This window comes from Annulohypoxylon maeteangense (genome assembly GCF_022496945.1).
Source record: "Annulohypoxylon maeteangense strain CBS 123835 unplaced genomic scaffold GGS22scaffold_8, whole genome shotgun sequence".
In the NCBI taxonomy this organism is placed as follows: domain Eukaryota; kingdom Fungi; phylum Ascomycota; class Sordariomycetes; order Xylariales; family Hypoxylaceae; genus Annulohypoxylon; species Annulohypoxylon maeteangense.
The window spans coordinates 781,034-799,038 of NW_025953255.1; the positions used below are offsets into that span (position 1 = coordinate 781,034).

The following is an 18,005-nucleotide window of genomic DNA, read 5'->3' on the forward strand; positions in this document are numbered from 1 at the left end:
CGTTTCCCTGGTGGGCTGGCAGTTATTACGTCGGTAAGGGATGGTAAAAAGTTGGTAACGGCAGCTGCGGCAGGCGGAACCAGCTGAACGGTAGGGCACCAGTTTGGCAGCTGCGTCTTTCCGGGGTGTGGGAACAGCTATGGACCAGGGCCTGTTATGGAACCTAAAAGCCTAAACGTGCTGTAATTAGCACACCCTGCACGCTTTGTTTTAGTCAAAATCTGGGGCACAGCTATAGAATAGCCAATTGAACTCTGTGCGATGTCTGAAAAGGGGCTGGAATATCCACTTCCAGGTCTTTCTATCCTCCAAAACATTTTTACTTCCAATTATATTTCCCTTTGTGTCCCTTATTAACATTAATTCGCCAACTGTTTCACTCGTCTTAACACTCCGATTCTTAATGTAGACGAAATCGTGTCTAATGTGACACCAACTTTGTTTGACAGTACAGTATCAACGGGAATCGACCCGGGGATGTGGGAAATCCCATATGCATAGGTGATATCTGCTATTACTAGGTATGTAATGTTTGTTTGCTTGCTCCAGCCGATTAGATCGACATCAACCAACCAGTTCTCCCAATTCAACGCATTTTAAACGAATGCCACGTCAAATGCTAGCCCTATATCTGATGATTCTGATCATCAGATAAGATGGCTAGGACATGTCAAACCATGCACTTGCTTTCAATTCGCTTAGCATTGCCCCAATATGTATGAACAATACGTTCTGCTGATCATAGTAGGCATTGTGTTAATACCGATTGGTTGATGAAAAGTTTAGCGAAGGATCTTTTTTCATGCTTGATAATTTTGGGGCTTTCATTCAATTACTTGTTTGAATGAATGCTTTAGTCTTAATTGATACATTCAGTTTGAGTATATGATGTAAATATGTCTTCTCAAAATTTAAGTCAGCATAAATGCCGAAACTTCAATTTTTTGTTATGAAAATTCAGTGTCTATGAGTACTGAGGACTATCTGCTTTGAACCGGTAAAACACTCGTACTCCAACTTGATCCATGAGAACTTCACGTACATGATAATATGTACGCCTTGATCAGTATTACTGTTCAACCCCTCTCCACCAATATCGCATGAACAATCCACAACAATCTTCAAACACCAATCGGAGCTACATGGAGATAATTCGATGGATATCCCAGTCTACAATTGTCGAATCCGATTTTCTGGAAGTCGTCATCCATAGTTCTTCGTGGATTCTTCAAGAATCATGTGTGACCGGTCTTCTGTTTCAATCGTGTCGCACTCGCACAAGACTCATAACCCCAAAGATAAATTCCAATCTAGTTGCAACGAGAAAGGAGGGGGAAAGCGCCACACGCTTAATCTAATCTCCGGCTATCCTCGCCCCGCTCGAGCAGCGAATCTCTCTCACCAGCCTTAGTCGAGTCGTCGTCGTCGCGGTAAAGCACATAATGCTGCGTCATGAACACTAAATCATACAACATGCTCACATTGCCCAGCGCGAACTTGACCGGGTTGCCCGTGAGCCCCGACCAATCGCCCTGGAGCCAGGAGTCGATGACGATCTGCGCAATGCTCAGGATACCGCCGAGGAAGTCGAGTAAAATCTGCCAGATGCTCCAGCCCTTGGTGCTGCGCTGTCGGAAGTTGTACACCAGCTGCGGGGCGTACTTGACCAGCGTGATCAGTAGTTTGACGTACGAGAGCGTGTAGATGACGTCCAGCCACGCCCACGAGGTTTTCGGGTCTGCGTCCGAAGGCACGGACGCGACGATGAAGATGATGATGGCGACGGCGACGATGGACCCGCTCATTATACCGAGGACGAGGCGCGACGGCCTAGTTCCGGGGGCATGGTCAAAACCCCATATTGAGGGCGCAAAATACTGACTAGTCAGGATCGTACAGATTACGAACGCATGAGCGGCGAAGACGATGTCGTTGATCGCGACAGTCGGCGTGTGGTCATGGTTACGGAGGGCGTACTGATACCGTATGACCGGAGATGAGTAGAATACGGTATTATATATAAGATAGGTGAGAAATCCTGAGTAACGTTAGAGAATGTGACAGTAGCGCACAAGGTATGGCTAAAGTACCGAGGGTGTTGATAAAGGGGAAGTCTACGGTAGTACCGGAGGTTGACTTCCTTCGAATATTAAGTAAAGGCTGAGAATAGAAGGACAATGACCAGGATAACGTATATATCCACCCGAAGAAAGCGGAAAGAAACTCGAGAAAACTCATGATACTCGTCCGGTTAAAGAGCGCTTGGCGTACAGCTCAATGGTTGGAAATGTGATAGCGCGGCTCTTTGCTCTAACATTCGGACGAAAATGACGTAATGTGTAATAGAAGAGCCTGATATCGTCTAATTACTGGGTATGTAACTAGTTCCAGTTTCCTGGGTCTTCTTGAAAGCGAACACTACCGAAGGGTGTTACAATACCAAGCGACCGCATTCTAGATGTCCTTGAAAATGAATATTTAGCGGGTGGTTGGGTGCGCTGACTCGCCATTAAACCTGGAAATTCTAAGATTAGTAGCCGGCGTTTCGGAATCCTGGGACGGAATTGCGCCATCGCATATAAGCTTATAAATAACCTCGTTATTACAATTACTGATTATATAATTACATTTATAAACCCATTAGATACATATTATGTCGTCTAACGCAGCAATCGTTATATGTTATATATTCTTTACCTAATGCACTTTTTTGCTTTTCATTAACGGGTGTATTTCTAACAAATGATACCTATCATAAGTACCTGAATACCAATACCTGGTACCCGCCTTCAATATTATACTGTTACTCTGCATAGAGATCTTGCTTTTTCATATCCCAGATAAATGTTCGCATCCCACCTTGCCTGCCTCACACCAAGAGCCATGTAGCGGCCCCAACCAAGTCCAACGTTTCCTTTCGAGGATAACAAGACATTAAAAAATCATAACTCATTACAGTTCGTGTCATACATGACCTATCATCGACTATCGCCGATATTCCAAACGGACATGCGATGATCAATCAATAGAAATGCAATTACCATACTCATAAAGCATCTTGCCCACGACGACATAGCCACCAAACCCAGGGATTCCGTATATAAGCGTTGATATAAAGCCCCAGGCGAAGAAATATCTCCATGAATCGGGATCTTGGTCCTTTCGCGTTGCGGATCTAAGTAGTTTAACTACCGCCGTCGCAGAGGGGAGTGCTACGAAATTCGGACCCATCAAGAATCCGAAAGCAAGCCACATCATGGTCCATACACGCTGTGCTACTGTGCTATTCCCTTTATGGAAACCAGATAGCCCGCCAATGACAGCGATGGAGATGCCGGTAATCACAAGATTCACACCCTGAATAACGAGGTACATGATTAGAGCACTATGATTGACCCTGGAGCGTTGATGGAGAGAAAGTTGGCTGATATCGGATATCCCCGTGGGCAAGTTGTTTACCGGGCGACGTGTTGTCGCGAAGTTGCCGCAGCTTGGAATCATTAAGGTAGGTTTCGGCTTGAACTCCGAATCCTCCTTGAAATTTTCAGCGCGCATCAGTTGAAGCTCAATCGTTGCATCAGGTTCCACAATGGGTTCTTCGTCAGATCCTATCGCCGAAACTTTCTTATCATCATCTACGTGATCTTCGGGTAGTATTGTCGACGTCGCATTGTTGATAATATCCGTCGATTCAAGCTTGTTTGTCGGCTCAATGTCCGCTGGTTGACGTATCGTTGTATTCGACGAAGAATATGTGATATTCGTTAATCCTAGGCGATTTTCTTCCATAGACGTAAATGACCCGGAGAACTGGTTCGGAACTCCAAAAGTCCAATTGGAATAATCGTCCGGGATTATCTCACCAACTTCACCGTCGATCACAGCTCCTCTGCCTCTCGCCTCCTTCATAACGTCAGACCTTACCATGTATAGCGCCGCATACTCGGGAGTTACTAGATTTCCAATAAGGTTAATAATAGACATAACCAGATACGGCGTCACCGTTAGACCAAAGGCCGCGTATCCGTATTGTGTCAATTGATCCCCCCGAGTGCGATACAAGGTGAATGAAGCATATAATGTTTGTAAGATTGCGACTATGGCCTTAATTGTGCTGAAAGATGCAGATATGGTACTGTCGAACCTTTCCTCGAGCCCATTGCCTTGGCTTACGTCCAGAGGCTTCGTTCTCACTTTCGCGTGTCGGGGAACGAATGCGAGCGTATAACCTTCTGGAAGCTTGCAAACGCCATGTATCTCTCGACCCCAAGGAACCCAGGGGAACAACGTGTCGGTATACATCCAGAACATTTTTGAGCATGGTCGTATCCATGGCGGTATCCATACGTTTGTTGCGACAGGTTCTTCTAGGTTTCGACTATTCTATTGTGTTAAGGGTGGTAAACTGTGTAGGCTCGTGCGTCGGGATCTTACAGTTCATTCAGCTCGGCCACAGGGTTTTCATTGAACTTCACCGAGAGATAATTCTTATTGAATGCTATTGATAAGTTAGCAAGCATAACTCATGATACTATTTTTTTTAGGAAAAGGGGAAAAAGCATTTACCTTTCATTGTTTCTAACCCCATATAAGAAACACCCTGAATTGACTCGCTAGGCATTGGCTTCCATTCCGGAGTCCTGACTACCATGCAGAGAGCGCCCGCCCTAGCAGCTCTTTGCAGGGGTGAATTTTCAAGCACGGCGCATCGGAAGATAGCATTAAGACCCTTCATAGCTCCGGCTTGAGGGAAAAGTAAAACGGCGATCGAATTTACAATTCTGTCCAAGATTGGTTCTCCCGGGGACACTCTGACCGTGGCGGCATGAGCAACGTAATTTCCGAGGTAGAAAAGCGCGACATCTGTCCAACCAGACGGGGTGCAAATGAGGTTTTCCGATCCGTGATTGCTCACATTATCTGGTAGCACAATTGTGGTGCTTTGTCTTCGAGAAACAGGAAAGCAAGCAGCTAAGATGGCGCAAAATGATATTTGCAACCCAAAGTGCAATACCCAACGTGTTCTAGGCCCAAGGCTGTTCATCGTTATTCGTCTTCCACCCAAACATCGGAGGGTTATGTTAAATCATAATGTAGTAAAGGCATAGGATGATACACATCCGGGCAAGGCGACATTATATCATCGGCTGCGAAGCAGCAGGCTGAGAGGAGCGAGATGTGGTCGGCGAGCATGCCCTTGAAAATATTGAAAATATTGAAAATTTAGTAGCGGCGACCTTCCTGTTTCGGGTATCCTGCATGCAACCTGTGCCTCGAAATGGGTAGGCTTCCTAGCATATCCTCAAGCTGAAAAATGGTTGAAACGGCCTTCATGATCAATCAGGTTCAAGCTTTTCATCTTCAACCGGTCGTCCAAACCCTTATTACGGCACTTAAGTAATTAGGGTTTTGAACGTATGTAGGTATGTTGAGTCTTGACATCTACGGACCGAGCCGCGCTTTAGACCGGACGACCTGTCTGAAACTGACGCCGTTTGCCTACTAGGTATTAATTCCGCAAACTGGTCGAAATAGGTTCCGGCCACAATTAGAAACATTGACAAGCAATAGCATTGAAGGAAGCAGATAATCAAGTATATTCTTGATGCGACGTTAACTAGAACAATCAAGAGCCATTTTCGCGAGGCAATCTTGTTCTAGGATTGTGAGTTGTTGAACATCAGAAATGTCAAACCCGCAGGACCCTTTAAAACAAGGTTTCGTATCCAAGAGATCCCCGGCATTGAGATTGAACCTTAATGGCAGTGTATCATACATTGTACCTAGGTACCTATGCAGTGATGAGTGGGGATTTCCCGAACTATGTAAGAACCCTTGTCCCCTAAAAATACCTGCAAAGTGACCGACATTTAGCTTCTATAATATATCATAATTCAATTGTCATAATTCATGTTATTGACCCAACTGTTTAAAACTCTGGAACCGGATATCAAATTTAGATAACATACCTACTAGGTATGTACAGAATATAATGGGATTCGAAACAGGCTTTTATTATGGAGCCTTGGAAACAAATGATTGAATTCGCGATTCGCAAAAGTGAGTCGAACGCAAGTCAGGCTGGGCGGGCAGGCCGGGGTAAGGGAATGGACAGTTCGAGACCATTTCTATGTCCTGATAGATCTACAATCCGAGATGCAGGTACGAACTAATGTGGTGCGGCAGTGCGGCGTCAACTCGTTCGATGTTCTGATTATGCTTTCCGGTTCCTGCAGCCGCCTCGCTTTCCTACCTACATAGCACTTGCCTCACTTACTTCTCTTATCTTAACTTAAACTTTACTAATATCTACCTTTATACGTGCGTGCCAAGTCCTTAATCGGCACAGCATTGAAGTCGGCAGTCAGGGACTAGGTGGAGCAACTTTATAATCTGCAGCATTCTTAACTCTATCGGCAGGTTATAAGCGACAATCACATCATAAAGTCGATATGCGAATGCAGCTTATCATTGCTAAAACAGAACATCGTGATCCAGACAGTCGGATATTAGGTATGCAATGTGTGTACCATTGCTCAATCCTCCACAAATAGCCCCACAACCCTCATATTCCCTGCTCAAATGAATGAGGAAACCATATCCTTCATCACCTAGTAAAATGACTACTAAGACGAGGCAGTAGGTATTATACTAGTCGAGGCGCCATCCTGTCTACCGGGGTGTTGCGGCTGGGGGTGTAGCAACCCCGAATTCCCAGCCTGGTCACCCCTCGGTCTTGCACTTCTCGTGCGCTCAAGAGGCACAAGAGGCAACGACACTATGGTCGGAGGAGGCGATCCACTATTCTTCTGAGTCAGTCCGGATCGTTTATGGTATGAATGGACTTTCCATACTCATGGCTAGACCTGCGTCGAAATAGAAGCCCACACATCGAAAGGTAGGTAGGTTGGGTATTCAAACGAATGAATGATTAGATTTAAAGCGATACGAAAGCTTTAGGATTGCTGTATTTCGGCAGAGACGATTTGGAAAATCAGCTTCTAGGAGACCGTACCCTTTTATATGTAAACGACCAACCCCAAATTAAAGCATGTTATGTCCGATGCGGAATCACGATCCTAATCAAAGCACAACAGTGATCGTTCGCATGAGGTGGATCGGGACCCCCCCTGAATAGCATCAAGACTGCGCCTACAATTCCTCATGTTTAGATGACGAACCCGCCATCTAGGCAGGGTCTCAGGACTAGGCTAGTCCATGAATCCACCCATTCTGGGTGTGTGTTGGGGTAGGCGGTCTACCATGTGTAATGATTCGTGTGATGACTAGGCAAGTTACCAGATAAGTAGGTAAAACATACAAAGAGCCTCAAGATTTAGGTATTAGATAATTCTGGGCTAACCATTATTGGCACTACATACCCGATCTAGCCCGGTTAAATCGGGCCGGACCGGTCCCAATAGTCAGACGAAGCTAAAATCGCTTCACATTTTTTACTAGGCCGGGTGGTTATCCGGGTCAGAATAGTGAATCCTTAGGTAGGGTCTTTAATGAGGAGTCTGTAAACCCCGCTATGCCGATTGCCTAATACATTAAGAGATCGTCTGAAAGCTTGTCAGCAGAAATATGAGGTATCTACTTGGTTATCAACGTAAACGCCGATTCTTCATGCTAGCCAGTTCCTGGTATTTTAATACTAGGTAAGTAAGAGGTACCTAGGTAACAATCAATCGTTCCTTTTGGTTGTGCACTGAGGAGGTAGTAATTACTATAATCTATTGATATTTATTTAATCAGTATTCCTTTCGCAAAGATCAAAGTATAAGAGTAATAATCAAAAAGAGATTGTGTTGTTAAACAATTTGAGTAGGTGAGGTTATTCCCTTCTCTGGTGATATAGTGACGTCGATATCAAGCCGAGTTCGGCGTTTGCTTGTGCTACCATGTGGATAAATGGTTTCACCGTTCCTGGTCTTATTTATTTTCAAAAGAAAGTACCGGGTTCCTCATCCAGCCGTGGGCGCGTTTCGTAACTATGAAGTTAGGTCCTACTCACTAACCTAGGTGTCTGCGTGTAGTATATCATATTAATGTTTATCTGCATGTAGGTACTTACTTATACTTTACCTAGGTTAATAGCATTCTGCAAGGCTTCGAGAATACTGATCGTCTCAATTTGGTCAATGTGACAAAATCAGAATCGATCTAGAAATGAAACCTAACGACCTTACAGGAAGGTGACACAAGGTGACGCGAGGCGACGCTTGCCTAGTAGATACCTGGGTACATGTACTGCATATCTCGATATTTGTTCACATAACCGTCAGCAAGTAAATGACTAAAGGTATGTATAAACATAAATATTCAACATAACCTAAATATTTATAACTTCATTTTACCTATATCTTATATTCTTGTTTCATCTACTATTTGATGTGAGTACTTATCACCTAGTTTCTTTATTGTTCGCTGTTTTACACGACGAGATAGCTTATTTCTCACTGCCTACCTAGTGATCATCATATTTCCTCTAAGCGACGGCCGGGTTGCGTACTAGTTGTATGGCGACACATCTTCCAGCTCTATATCGAATAAATCCCACTTCCTTCTATTGGATTCGTATCACAGCCGCATTTCACACGTTGCCGATAACACGAAGAGAATACGACGAAATCATAATGACGGGCAAATCAATGATGATTATGATTTATCATAGCCACTCTACGTACAGCGTGTCCAAAGTCGAGACTTCTAATTAAGCACAGACATAAGCTTAAGAAGAACAAATTATATGGGCGTGTTCAATTGCCGTTGGCTTATTCAGAAGAAAGGGGTTATTGGTCGCCTTCTTCAACATTGCATTTTTCAATATATATATCTCGAAATTTACCCCTACAGAACAATTTATCTAGGAATACTTATTTCAATGAACTTTCATTACAAATACCATGTTTAACTCATACATACTCTCGCGATGGATAGCCTCTCCCAAGCCGAACGCGGCCAAACCTCGACCACAATCACTCCCGAGAGAAGAGATAATGATATCTCAGTAACATCTTCTCAAGATAATCAGACAACTGAGGCCAACCAATTATGTCCTATGCTACAAGAAAGTTCGTAACGTCGACTGATAGTCCAAACTTCTCTTAGGGCTACTGACATATTGTAGCCGACCCTGGGAGCCTCTCAAGCGAAACGATGAAGATCATCTCGTCCCAAGAAATTCGTAAGAACAAGGCTGTTATACCATTCCAGTTCTCAGTTTAGGTTAGAGGCTAACGCTAGACTTCTTATAGTCACCGACACACTCAAGAGTTGGGCTCGAGCTGCCGCTTTACAAAGCCTATCCCATAATTTGAGTCATCATAGGCGATATGATACGCTCTGGCACCGAGTTCTTTTAAATGAGCAAAGCGAGATAACAAGGATGGAGAAAATGCTAGCAGATTTAGATAAGAGAGACGAAAATGAATCAAACTCCACGTCACGAAGACCCAAACTCGGCCCAGACACTTGTGTACCTACCTTATGCCGATGTCCAAGCCATAAAAATATCGCATGTGGCGGGAATAGCAAGAATCATCGCGAAGATGACACGACTGCTAACTCTGTGTCTAATCCATGTACGAGAAAGCCCTGTGATTGTAATGAAGAGGACTTTAAGAGCGATCTCTCAGAGACGATCTTGAAACGGTTGAAACGTTACTGTGAGATATGACCTCCGCTGTTAGGGGAATTTACCCCTATTAATCTGACCCTTCAGCCGAGTCTGTACTCCTCTTACACCGACTCCAAAAGATCCCGCAAACAACTCGTCGAGAATGGTCTAGTCTATACCATACACTAAAGGGGGAGGGTGTACTAGAAGGCAGCGACTGGGACTTCTTGTCTTTCCAGGATGATTTCGTGAGCACACGAACCGAACGTGCCGATCAAACGTTTGCCGCTCTTGTATACGGCAACGCACCACTCTCTGTAAGTTATCACACACCCCTTCTCTAATAATGTTCTAATAACTGCGGAAGAGACTATTCAGATGGCTCTTCAAGAATAGGAACCATGGAAGGACTGGCGATGAAGTGGCCAACAAGACAACTATCTACCTACATACCGGTGGCATGGAGTCCCTGAAAAAGGGCCTTGTGGCTGCCGGAAGCGGTATCATCTTGATGGTTCCAGTTGGGATCCTGTTGCTTCTGCCTATGGGAAAGGTCAACTCCCTTATCGTGGTAGTGTGTTTCGGGGCAGCATTCGTCTTCGCCTTAATGCTCCTAGGCAAGACTTTCGACACAATGCTCATTGGCTTCTCTGCCTACTCGGCTGTTCTAGTTACGTATGTGCGGGCTCTCTAGAATTTCCATTTCTCTATTGGAGCTAATTGTGATGGCTTTAGGTTCTTGGCAAATACGCAAGGAGGCGGAAACTGCACATGCTGAATATTGGGCATATGGCCACAACTAATCGTTCACTCATCTGTAGGTTACCGGTTGGCTCGTCATGTGGGGACTGGGTAGGTACTAGGTAGGTAGGCATTGGTGAGAGCGGATCGGCTTCACCCAAGGTTCTTACCTACATGTGTATCAGGCTATTTCCTATATAATGATTTTGAATAGACTTTGCATTAGTATACCTTATCTACAACACATAACTGAACTTTTCGGAGCTTTTGAAGAAGGCATGACGTTGAAATGGCGGCAACAGCTTCATTCCTGAATGGTCAGCTTGCCGACTTAGCCGAGCGGAAGGTTATAGCCGCGTGGAAGCCTTCCAAGGCTGTTTGGAGACCATTATTGGGTGAACCCTGGCCTCTTCGGCGTTAAGGGTGTTTCTGCTGCTATGTACCCCGTACATTGTAATTCCTTTGCCCTGGATACTACGTGCGGGTTGTCGATAGGGGAATATTCTCAGATTGGTTAGATCGATTTATTTTATTTGAGAGCCTTACCTACCCCTGGCTCTCAACCATGGAAACCTTTTTGCGGTTTAGCAGTTGTGAACCAGGTAAACACAGAATTACGTGACAGAAGCCGGACCGCTCATGAGCCGAAATCTGCATGGGTCCCTCGTATACATATGTCCGAGGCCTTTTTATTCTTGATTTTGTGGAGGCGTGTCTGCTAAGCAGAAACTTCTATATGTATTGTCTCTTATCATCATTGTATGATGATACTTGCGACTTCAAGTTGTTGCTTAACACTTACGTCCCACTAATTTAACAGTAAAGAGGCCTGAGACCTGCTCATGGGTACTTACTATATTTCTAGATACGACGAACCATAAGATGCTCATTTAGGTTCAATGACTCATGTGCATACTGGGCTGCTACGAAAGCCATATCATTTTACTACCTACCTACCCACCTACCCAGTATGTTTCTATCGTTACTTTTGTATATTAGTATGGCGATGTTTTGTGACATCGCTTAATTGTGGAAAGCTTCGTGGTGTGTATGAATATTGAATAAAAGTCTTTCCAATGCACCTGCGTAGTACCTACCTAAGTAGGCACATGAGAATCATATTCTATGCATCTCACGTCGTCTTTTTCATCTCAGTCTATGAGAAGATTCTAAATGTTGATAACTATGGGTGCCTAGGTACCTACCTACCGGTACCTACGCAAGTACTAGTTAAGTGGTGTCTCCAACACTGTGTACATACCCAGACATTCGTCAATCTAAAGCATTCAAGGGTATTCGTAGTAGATTTTCTACCCGTTTTTTGCTTTTTTTCGTGCCAGATCAGTATTCCATACCAGACACAAGCAGTACCCACAAGTATTCTCTCAAAAGATAGGTACCGACGTAAAAATATAAAGGCTTCTGATAGCCACACACCTATTTCCTGACCATACATTTGAACAACTCATCATAACATTACGATTCCCATAATATAGCTAGGTGTGAGTTTACTCGCACTGAAATTTATAATAATTACCCTTGAATGTTGCCGACGCTACGGCTTATTATTCTGCCTTAGTCTGCTTACATCCTCACCCGTGATAATACAGCATTGTGTACCCTTACTCCAATAACACTACCTAGGCACCTATGGAGCCACTAGGGTTCAGCGTCCTGAGTAGGTGTGATCCCTCGTCCCTCGTCCCTCGCTGCCCCGTACTGGCCGTCACTGTAGATAGGCCTGGCCCGTAGGGTTCGCAGCAAAAGGCTCAATTATTACGCACTTCGATGACATTATGAGTGGTATGGAAATAACATGGAGCGTGAAATGGCACACTCATCCGCATGGAAATTTGCCATGCAGGGAGAATCTGCAGACGTACACAATGTATCATTGCCATTAAGCTTAATTAAGCATGTACGCATGGTGTAATAATGATCGTCGACTTAAGGGCGAGAGGCATGTACGAAATAGGGACAAATTCGTAAGGCTCCAACTGGATACCAAAAGAAGTTCTTTCAAGGAACGTGCTCCCAAAAGCGCACTGCTGCATCTACCTATCCTTGCAACAAAGAATTCATGCACCATAGTAGTCGGGCGAGAAGCTGTGGGTCTGGTGTGAGATATGTAGCAGATAGAGACAGGAAATGGACAACGAGTAATGCAGTGCAATATTACGTGATGATCATGACCGTCGGAAAGCTCATCGACCCGGTCTACGTACGCTGAAGTGAAAATTCGGTTCCATTCAAGGGGGCTGGAGCCGGTGGAGATCGACAATATTCCGGAGTGACAAGGGGTCCGCACTGGATAGAAGATGATCGGAAGACACGAAGAAGGTATGATTCTGGGGGTTTCTTAATATGATCCATATTAATGCTGCCCTTTCTGAGAGATAGCTTGCTGGTATTGATATATCTATACTCCACTTGGATTGCGTCTCCAAAACTGTATCATTCTCAAGCTGCAGCATGTGTATGTGATAAAAGGGGGAGACCTTAGGTAGGTACCTATGTAGTAAAATGCTAACAGAAGTCGCATAATTGGATCCAAAGATATTTTAATATGTACCTATATACTTACCTAGGTACGTACTACTGCCATATACGTCATCTCTAAGATGGAATATCGTAGAAGTTCAAACGTAGGTAGGTACCTACCAGGTATGCTTCATTGTATCGTAGAGACTACCTAGTAGCTTTCTGGATCCTAACTATATACCTATCGTTGTAGTCCCTTGCGTCAAGTAAACGATGCCAAAGCATTGAGACGCCTTTTTATATTTCATAGCCGGTTTGGAAATAATACAATGTAACAACTTAGAAGTTGGAGCTGGGGAGTATTCCAGTGACTCCCTCTAGTGTTATTTGCTAAAGAGAATCGTCTCGGGCTTTATCGTATCCAACATTTCCATCCACTCCCTAATATACAATGGTTCGCCATTTCTTATAAACTTGGTTACATAGATCATGTCGGTCGTTCGTGTTATACTGCACCGGTCGAGAAAATGGAATTCGATGTAGGCATTATGGTTGAATATGCCGAATGAGAGCCTCGTGGTCTCCTATCTGTTAGAGGTGGTATGTTGAGTAGAGCGAAGAAAGGAATGGGAAGCCTCTGTTGTCATGATTATTGGGTTAACAAGTATATTGTATGACTGTTGTCAAGTACTTAGTATTGAGATGTGAGTCTTGACTGGGGGAGGGACTGGGAGAGAAGTAGAATAGTTTCCTTCTACCATGAAAGTGTCCATAATGATACGGAGGGTCCAGAGTATCGTAATGCGTCCCTCTCTGCTCAAGTATGTATTGATAACTTCAGAGCTACTGGGTTAGATCTTGATTAGGATATCTCTAGAGGAAAACGTGTGTGGTGTTTTGTTTATGGAGTAAGTGACTCTCTTCAACTATTGATGTGGGAGAATAGGAATCTAGATGGTAGGTAATAATATAAATACTAGGTAGGATCAGGCTCTCGCAAATTCTTTTTCTGGAAAGCCACATTCGTTGTTGCGAGGCTGTGGTAACACACTAGTAAATTTTCGAATTAGGAATGTCAAACACTGAGAATTGTGTCATATTGAGCCATGCAATTCTCATATATTGTTTAGGTTAGAATTTAATTCTCGTTATTATTGTTCATCCGGTAGAAATTCTCATTGCCGAAGCCGTAGGTGTAAGTCCAAAATTCGGGTGGCCGGTCTGGGCGACCACTGTGAAGTTGGTGTTGTTATCCCCCCAACGCGCTGATCCCTCCATAAATCTGAAACCACTTAGGTACCTATTGGCAAGTAGTTAGATAAGAAATGATTGTAAACATTTGTTCGTGGCAGGCTTTTTAATTTTTATTTTATTTTTATTCTTTAGAAAACTGTCCCAGCATTCGAGGATACCTGGATCGAGTGTTTGGGAGATTTAAGCCAGTACGGTACTTACTAGTAAGTACCGTACCGATCTCAATAATAAAAATAATAATCTGTAGCCACAACAGCAGGTAATTCCACAACTCAAATCATAATTACAGGTTTAGATTTGAATTTCTCCAACTGTGATGCAATAACGACCACTTTCTCTTCGGCTTGCCGATTTTCTTTCGGGGGTCTGGAGGGCAAGTTTTAGTGAGCTAGGGACCCCTGTGTGGAGGTGGATTACTGACAGCTAGCGACAGGCTTGGCTTCAGCTGGCACGAAGCTAGTAACCAGCCGCGAACAGCCGCTCTCGACCCACTTATAGATCATGGAAGGCAGCATACTAGGCACCGCCCACCCCCGTTCGGACGTCCGAGTAAGGTGAGATGTTTTGTTCCCGCAGTGACGGTTTGGATGATTTAGATAGTAGGAAGTACCAGCCCCACCAGGTGAGGCTCTTAAACTGGAACCAATGACGAAACCGATCGAATCCGCTAACCAGTCATATGTGATGTATCTCTTGAACCCTGGGTAATAAGCATCTTATTTAATCTCGTAAACGATCATCTTTACCATACTTAGGTACGTATACTAACATTGAAAAAGTTGAAATAAACAATACGAAGCGAACTAAATATTAAATCCATGGATGTCTTTTAGCGCGAGATACTATGGTATGTAGGATCGAACTATAAATCTATGAGTGGGGTAGCTAGAACCTTTCTAGGGCCGATAAGGCAGATAAGGCTGCTAGGGTAGGTATTTAGTCTGCTAGTAAACATGCCAATTTCCGACTTATGAAGTTATTTCCGTTTAAATTAGAAAAGGTTAAAAATAGGGTTATAAGAAGTGTTGGTAAAAAGGTGCATTAGGCAACTCGTCTATATGCGGTGAGCAAAGTCCGAAATATCATTCTTGTATGGTATGGGATGATCTACGTGTCCAGCGAAGGCGGCCGTGATGGAGGCCGCAGCTGTGTGTGTGACAGAAGGAAGAGAAAAGTCTTTGAAAGTGTGGAATTGCCTTACACTTTCCGAAGACATCAACCCACTGAGGCTCAATTCTTGGTTGAAATAAGGTTCGTACTCCTTCATTGACTTACAGACCATTTGCTCCTATGTTTTACCTCCGGATTGCCTACAGTTACCTGAGTCTGTACCTACTATGTACCTAGGTAGGTACCTAGTATGTGTGGTGGACTGGGTAGGTAGCGGAACTCGCGTTGTGATAGGTAGGCGGTGGGCTTGTGAGTCAACGAGGACTTTGCGTAACCAAACTCCTTCGTTGTACTCGGCAACACGCTTGACAGCGATAGCTCGTTATGGACGTGCTTACGTGATCAATGCTGTTACTAAGATGCCTAAGAAGGTAGTCTAGGTGACAGCAAATGTGGATTATAATTGACGGATCGATTGCCGTGTTCACTATCGAGCCAGGTCTGGTATTCTAGTCCTGTTCTGTGGTGTCTGCGCCTCCTTTTCCCCAACGATTTGGGGTTACAGTGACTGGTTTCCAATGCAAGGATTCACTGGGTACCTGTCACCTTAGGGGACAGACGCTTAATCATCGCTAGCGACAGCTAATTGAAGTTGTATATGCCATACTACCTACCTATACAACAGTCCTTAATAATAATTCGAGGGAGACATATTATACATTAATTGAAGAAATAGTTTTATCTAGCTTAAAATCCATGACCAATACGCGAATCCTCCCCAGTTGCACCAATACCTAAACACTTGTACCTATTATACCTTGGATTCTCATCAGCGTCCATTCCCTGCTACCGGTTGTCCATGTGAAGAGCCATTCGCATCCTGTGATTGCTGCGTAGATTCATTGCTATTCATCTGATCGTCGCCTCGGATCGTTGGCGGGGTTGATTTTGCGGAAGACCCCTGGAGAAGTTCTCCACTCCGACGGCTGAGCCTTGGGTCTGAGTTGCCCTTGCCCTTCTTACGCCTCTTGAAAGGATTGTAAGAAAAGACCATTCTTAGTAAGGTTGGAAGACAGGTCGACCGGTGAGGTTTCGAGTTCATTTGTGGTTGGTAAACGTGATCTAGTTGAATCTTAAGGTGAGTTGGAGGTCAAGCATAAACATCAAGAGACTAGTACCAAGGATTGCGAGATAGAATATAAGGACGAAAGCATTACCTCACATGTGTTAACACCTTTAGGTTGACGTTGAAGAAGCTCGTAGAAGCTACTTAGAATAGGCTTTATGAACTTGCAAGAACGAGGTAACCAAAGTGATGAATGTAAAGGCATTTTATACTCTTTCTGTTCGGTGGGTGCCCTAGGGTTTGAAGACTCGTCGTGAAGTACCAAAGTAGAATCAAATGAGAACCACTTAAGGTGAGTTGTCAACCGTGAAAATCTCCAAATCTATACTACTGACAAGGGTTTGTCTATGCATGTACATAGTACGTACTGACAGTATTTGAAGAGGCGATATTCATGTATGACAAAGGGGAATATCTGAATATTTCCCGCGCCACTTTGTGACCCGTAAACATTGAGCGAATCTTGGAACATCTGTTCATGGGGGACAAAAGGGGAAATTGACTAGCCCGCAGGGCCAACCTTGGCTCAGAACTGCTCAGAACTGCTCAGAACGATCCGCGACCAGGTTCGCGAACAAAAATCTGCCGTCGAGCTTATAGCGAGCTCGCCATGAAATGAGAAATGCAACCCTACTTGTCGGATTAACTTTTTTATTCCGCATAAAATCCCAAAGTCGAGCATTAACCTATCTCGTAGTCTCACGGTTTCAGGGGCGCTGCGAAATATCCGAATAACAGGCCTGTTTCATCTGACTATCGTAAATGATGAGGCCCTCTAGTCGACCGGCGCTAAGCCGTAAAGGGGTTATGTACCAGGACGCTCTTGTCACCGTGATAAAATGCATTTTTAGTCCTTTCTGGAAGATTATGCTTGCGCCTGAAAGAATCTTCTGAAGTTTATCAGGTTTGTAGGTACCTTGCCACAGCGATCTTGGCGGACCAGTACTTCTTAATTGCATCAGAGCCCCCGACTTTAAGAATCGCTCTAACCTGCACGAGCTGTATCCATCAGATGGGTATTATTATCCGCGTCTCAAGACTTCGCGCCGTTATACGGATGTTTTGTTGCGAGACATCTTCATCATCGTCACTGCGCTGACTTGAATGTGATGAGTAATACACACGTCATTGAACGCACCACCACATCTGTGGCTCATGTGGCTCATGTGGCTTAGGTGGCTCATATGGCTTTGTGTGTTGCGGCTTAAAGTTGATCCGTTATTCTTATGCTCTTTGCTTCGTGTATCAACACCTTGCTGATATTTGGCGTTTCATAGGATAGAATAGGCTTTTATAAGCTACCCGGTTTAAAGATCTTTGATATCACGAGTTGAACGATCGGTCGGAGAACGTAATATCTTTTTATCCGGATAGTCGCCTATAAAGACGCCATATCGGGAGTCAAGGATTCAAACTGATCCAGTCACGATAATCCAGATGCGGGGTGCAGCGACTATTAAACCTGATTCGGAACTCCGGTTCGGTCGGTTCGGACACCCGTCAGTTTTGTGCGAGAACGGCGTGCCATACCAAATTACACCCTGGTAAAACACCTGGTAAGACACACGTGATAGCCAATGAGGTATTCCCCTCGAGTTAATCACAATGCATCTTCATTCAGGATCTTTGGGGCCATGAGACGGCTGATGGGGCGTTAAGGGGCCAACCCTT

General features: G+C 44.3%; 3 protein-coding genes across 3 annotated transcripts; 1 reads left to right on the top strand and 2 right to left on the bottom strand.

The window, feature by feature from the left end:
* Nucleotides 1-895: 895 nt before the first annotated feature.
* GGS22DRAFT_139612 (PQ loop repeat-domain-containing protein) lies at nt 896-2,535 on the bottom strand. Its single transcript, XM_047958689.1, has 2 exons — nt 2,091-2,535; nt 896-2,038 (listed from the first exon to the last, which is right to left on the bottom strand). Exons 1-2 carry the CDS (start codon nt 2,236-2,238, stop codon nt 1,350-1,352), a joined length of 837 nt encoding a protein of 278 aa, XP_047818994.1. The 5' UTR covers nt 2,239-2,535; the 3' UTR covers nt 896-1,349.
* A 171-nt stretch (nt 2,536-2,706) lies between these two features.
* GGS22DRAFT_139616 (uncharacterized protein) lies at nt 2,707-5,415 on the bottom strand. The gene is made up of 3 exons (XM_047958690.1): nt 4,567-5,415; nt 4,435-4,498; nt 2,707-4,378 (listed from the first exon to the last, which is right to left on the bottom strand). Exons 1-3 carry the CDS (start codon nt 5,042-5,044, stop codon nt 3,019-3,021), a joined length of 1,902 nt encoding a protein of 633 aa, XP_047818995.1. The 5' UTR covers nt 5,045-5,415; the 3' UTR covers nt 2,707-3,018.
* Nucleotides 5,416-8,828: 3,413 nt separating this feature from the next.
* GGS22DRAFT_139640 (uncharacterized protein) lies at nt 8,829-10,604 on the top strand. Its single transcript, XM_047958691.1, has 6 exons — nt 8,829-9,077; nt 9,134-9,190; nt 9,261-9,671; nt 9,728-9,939; nt 9,990-10,297; nt 10,358-10,604. Exons 1-6 carry the CDS (start codon nt 8,936-8,938, stop codon nt 10,398-10,400), a joined length of 1,173 nt encoding a protein of 390 aa, XP_047818996.1. The 5' UTR covers nt 8,829-8,935; the 3' UTR covers nt 10,401-10,604.
* The last annotated feature ends 7,401 nt before the right edge of the window (nt 10,605-18,005 follow it).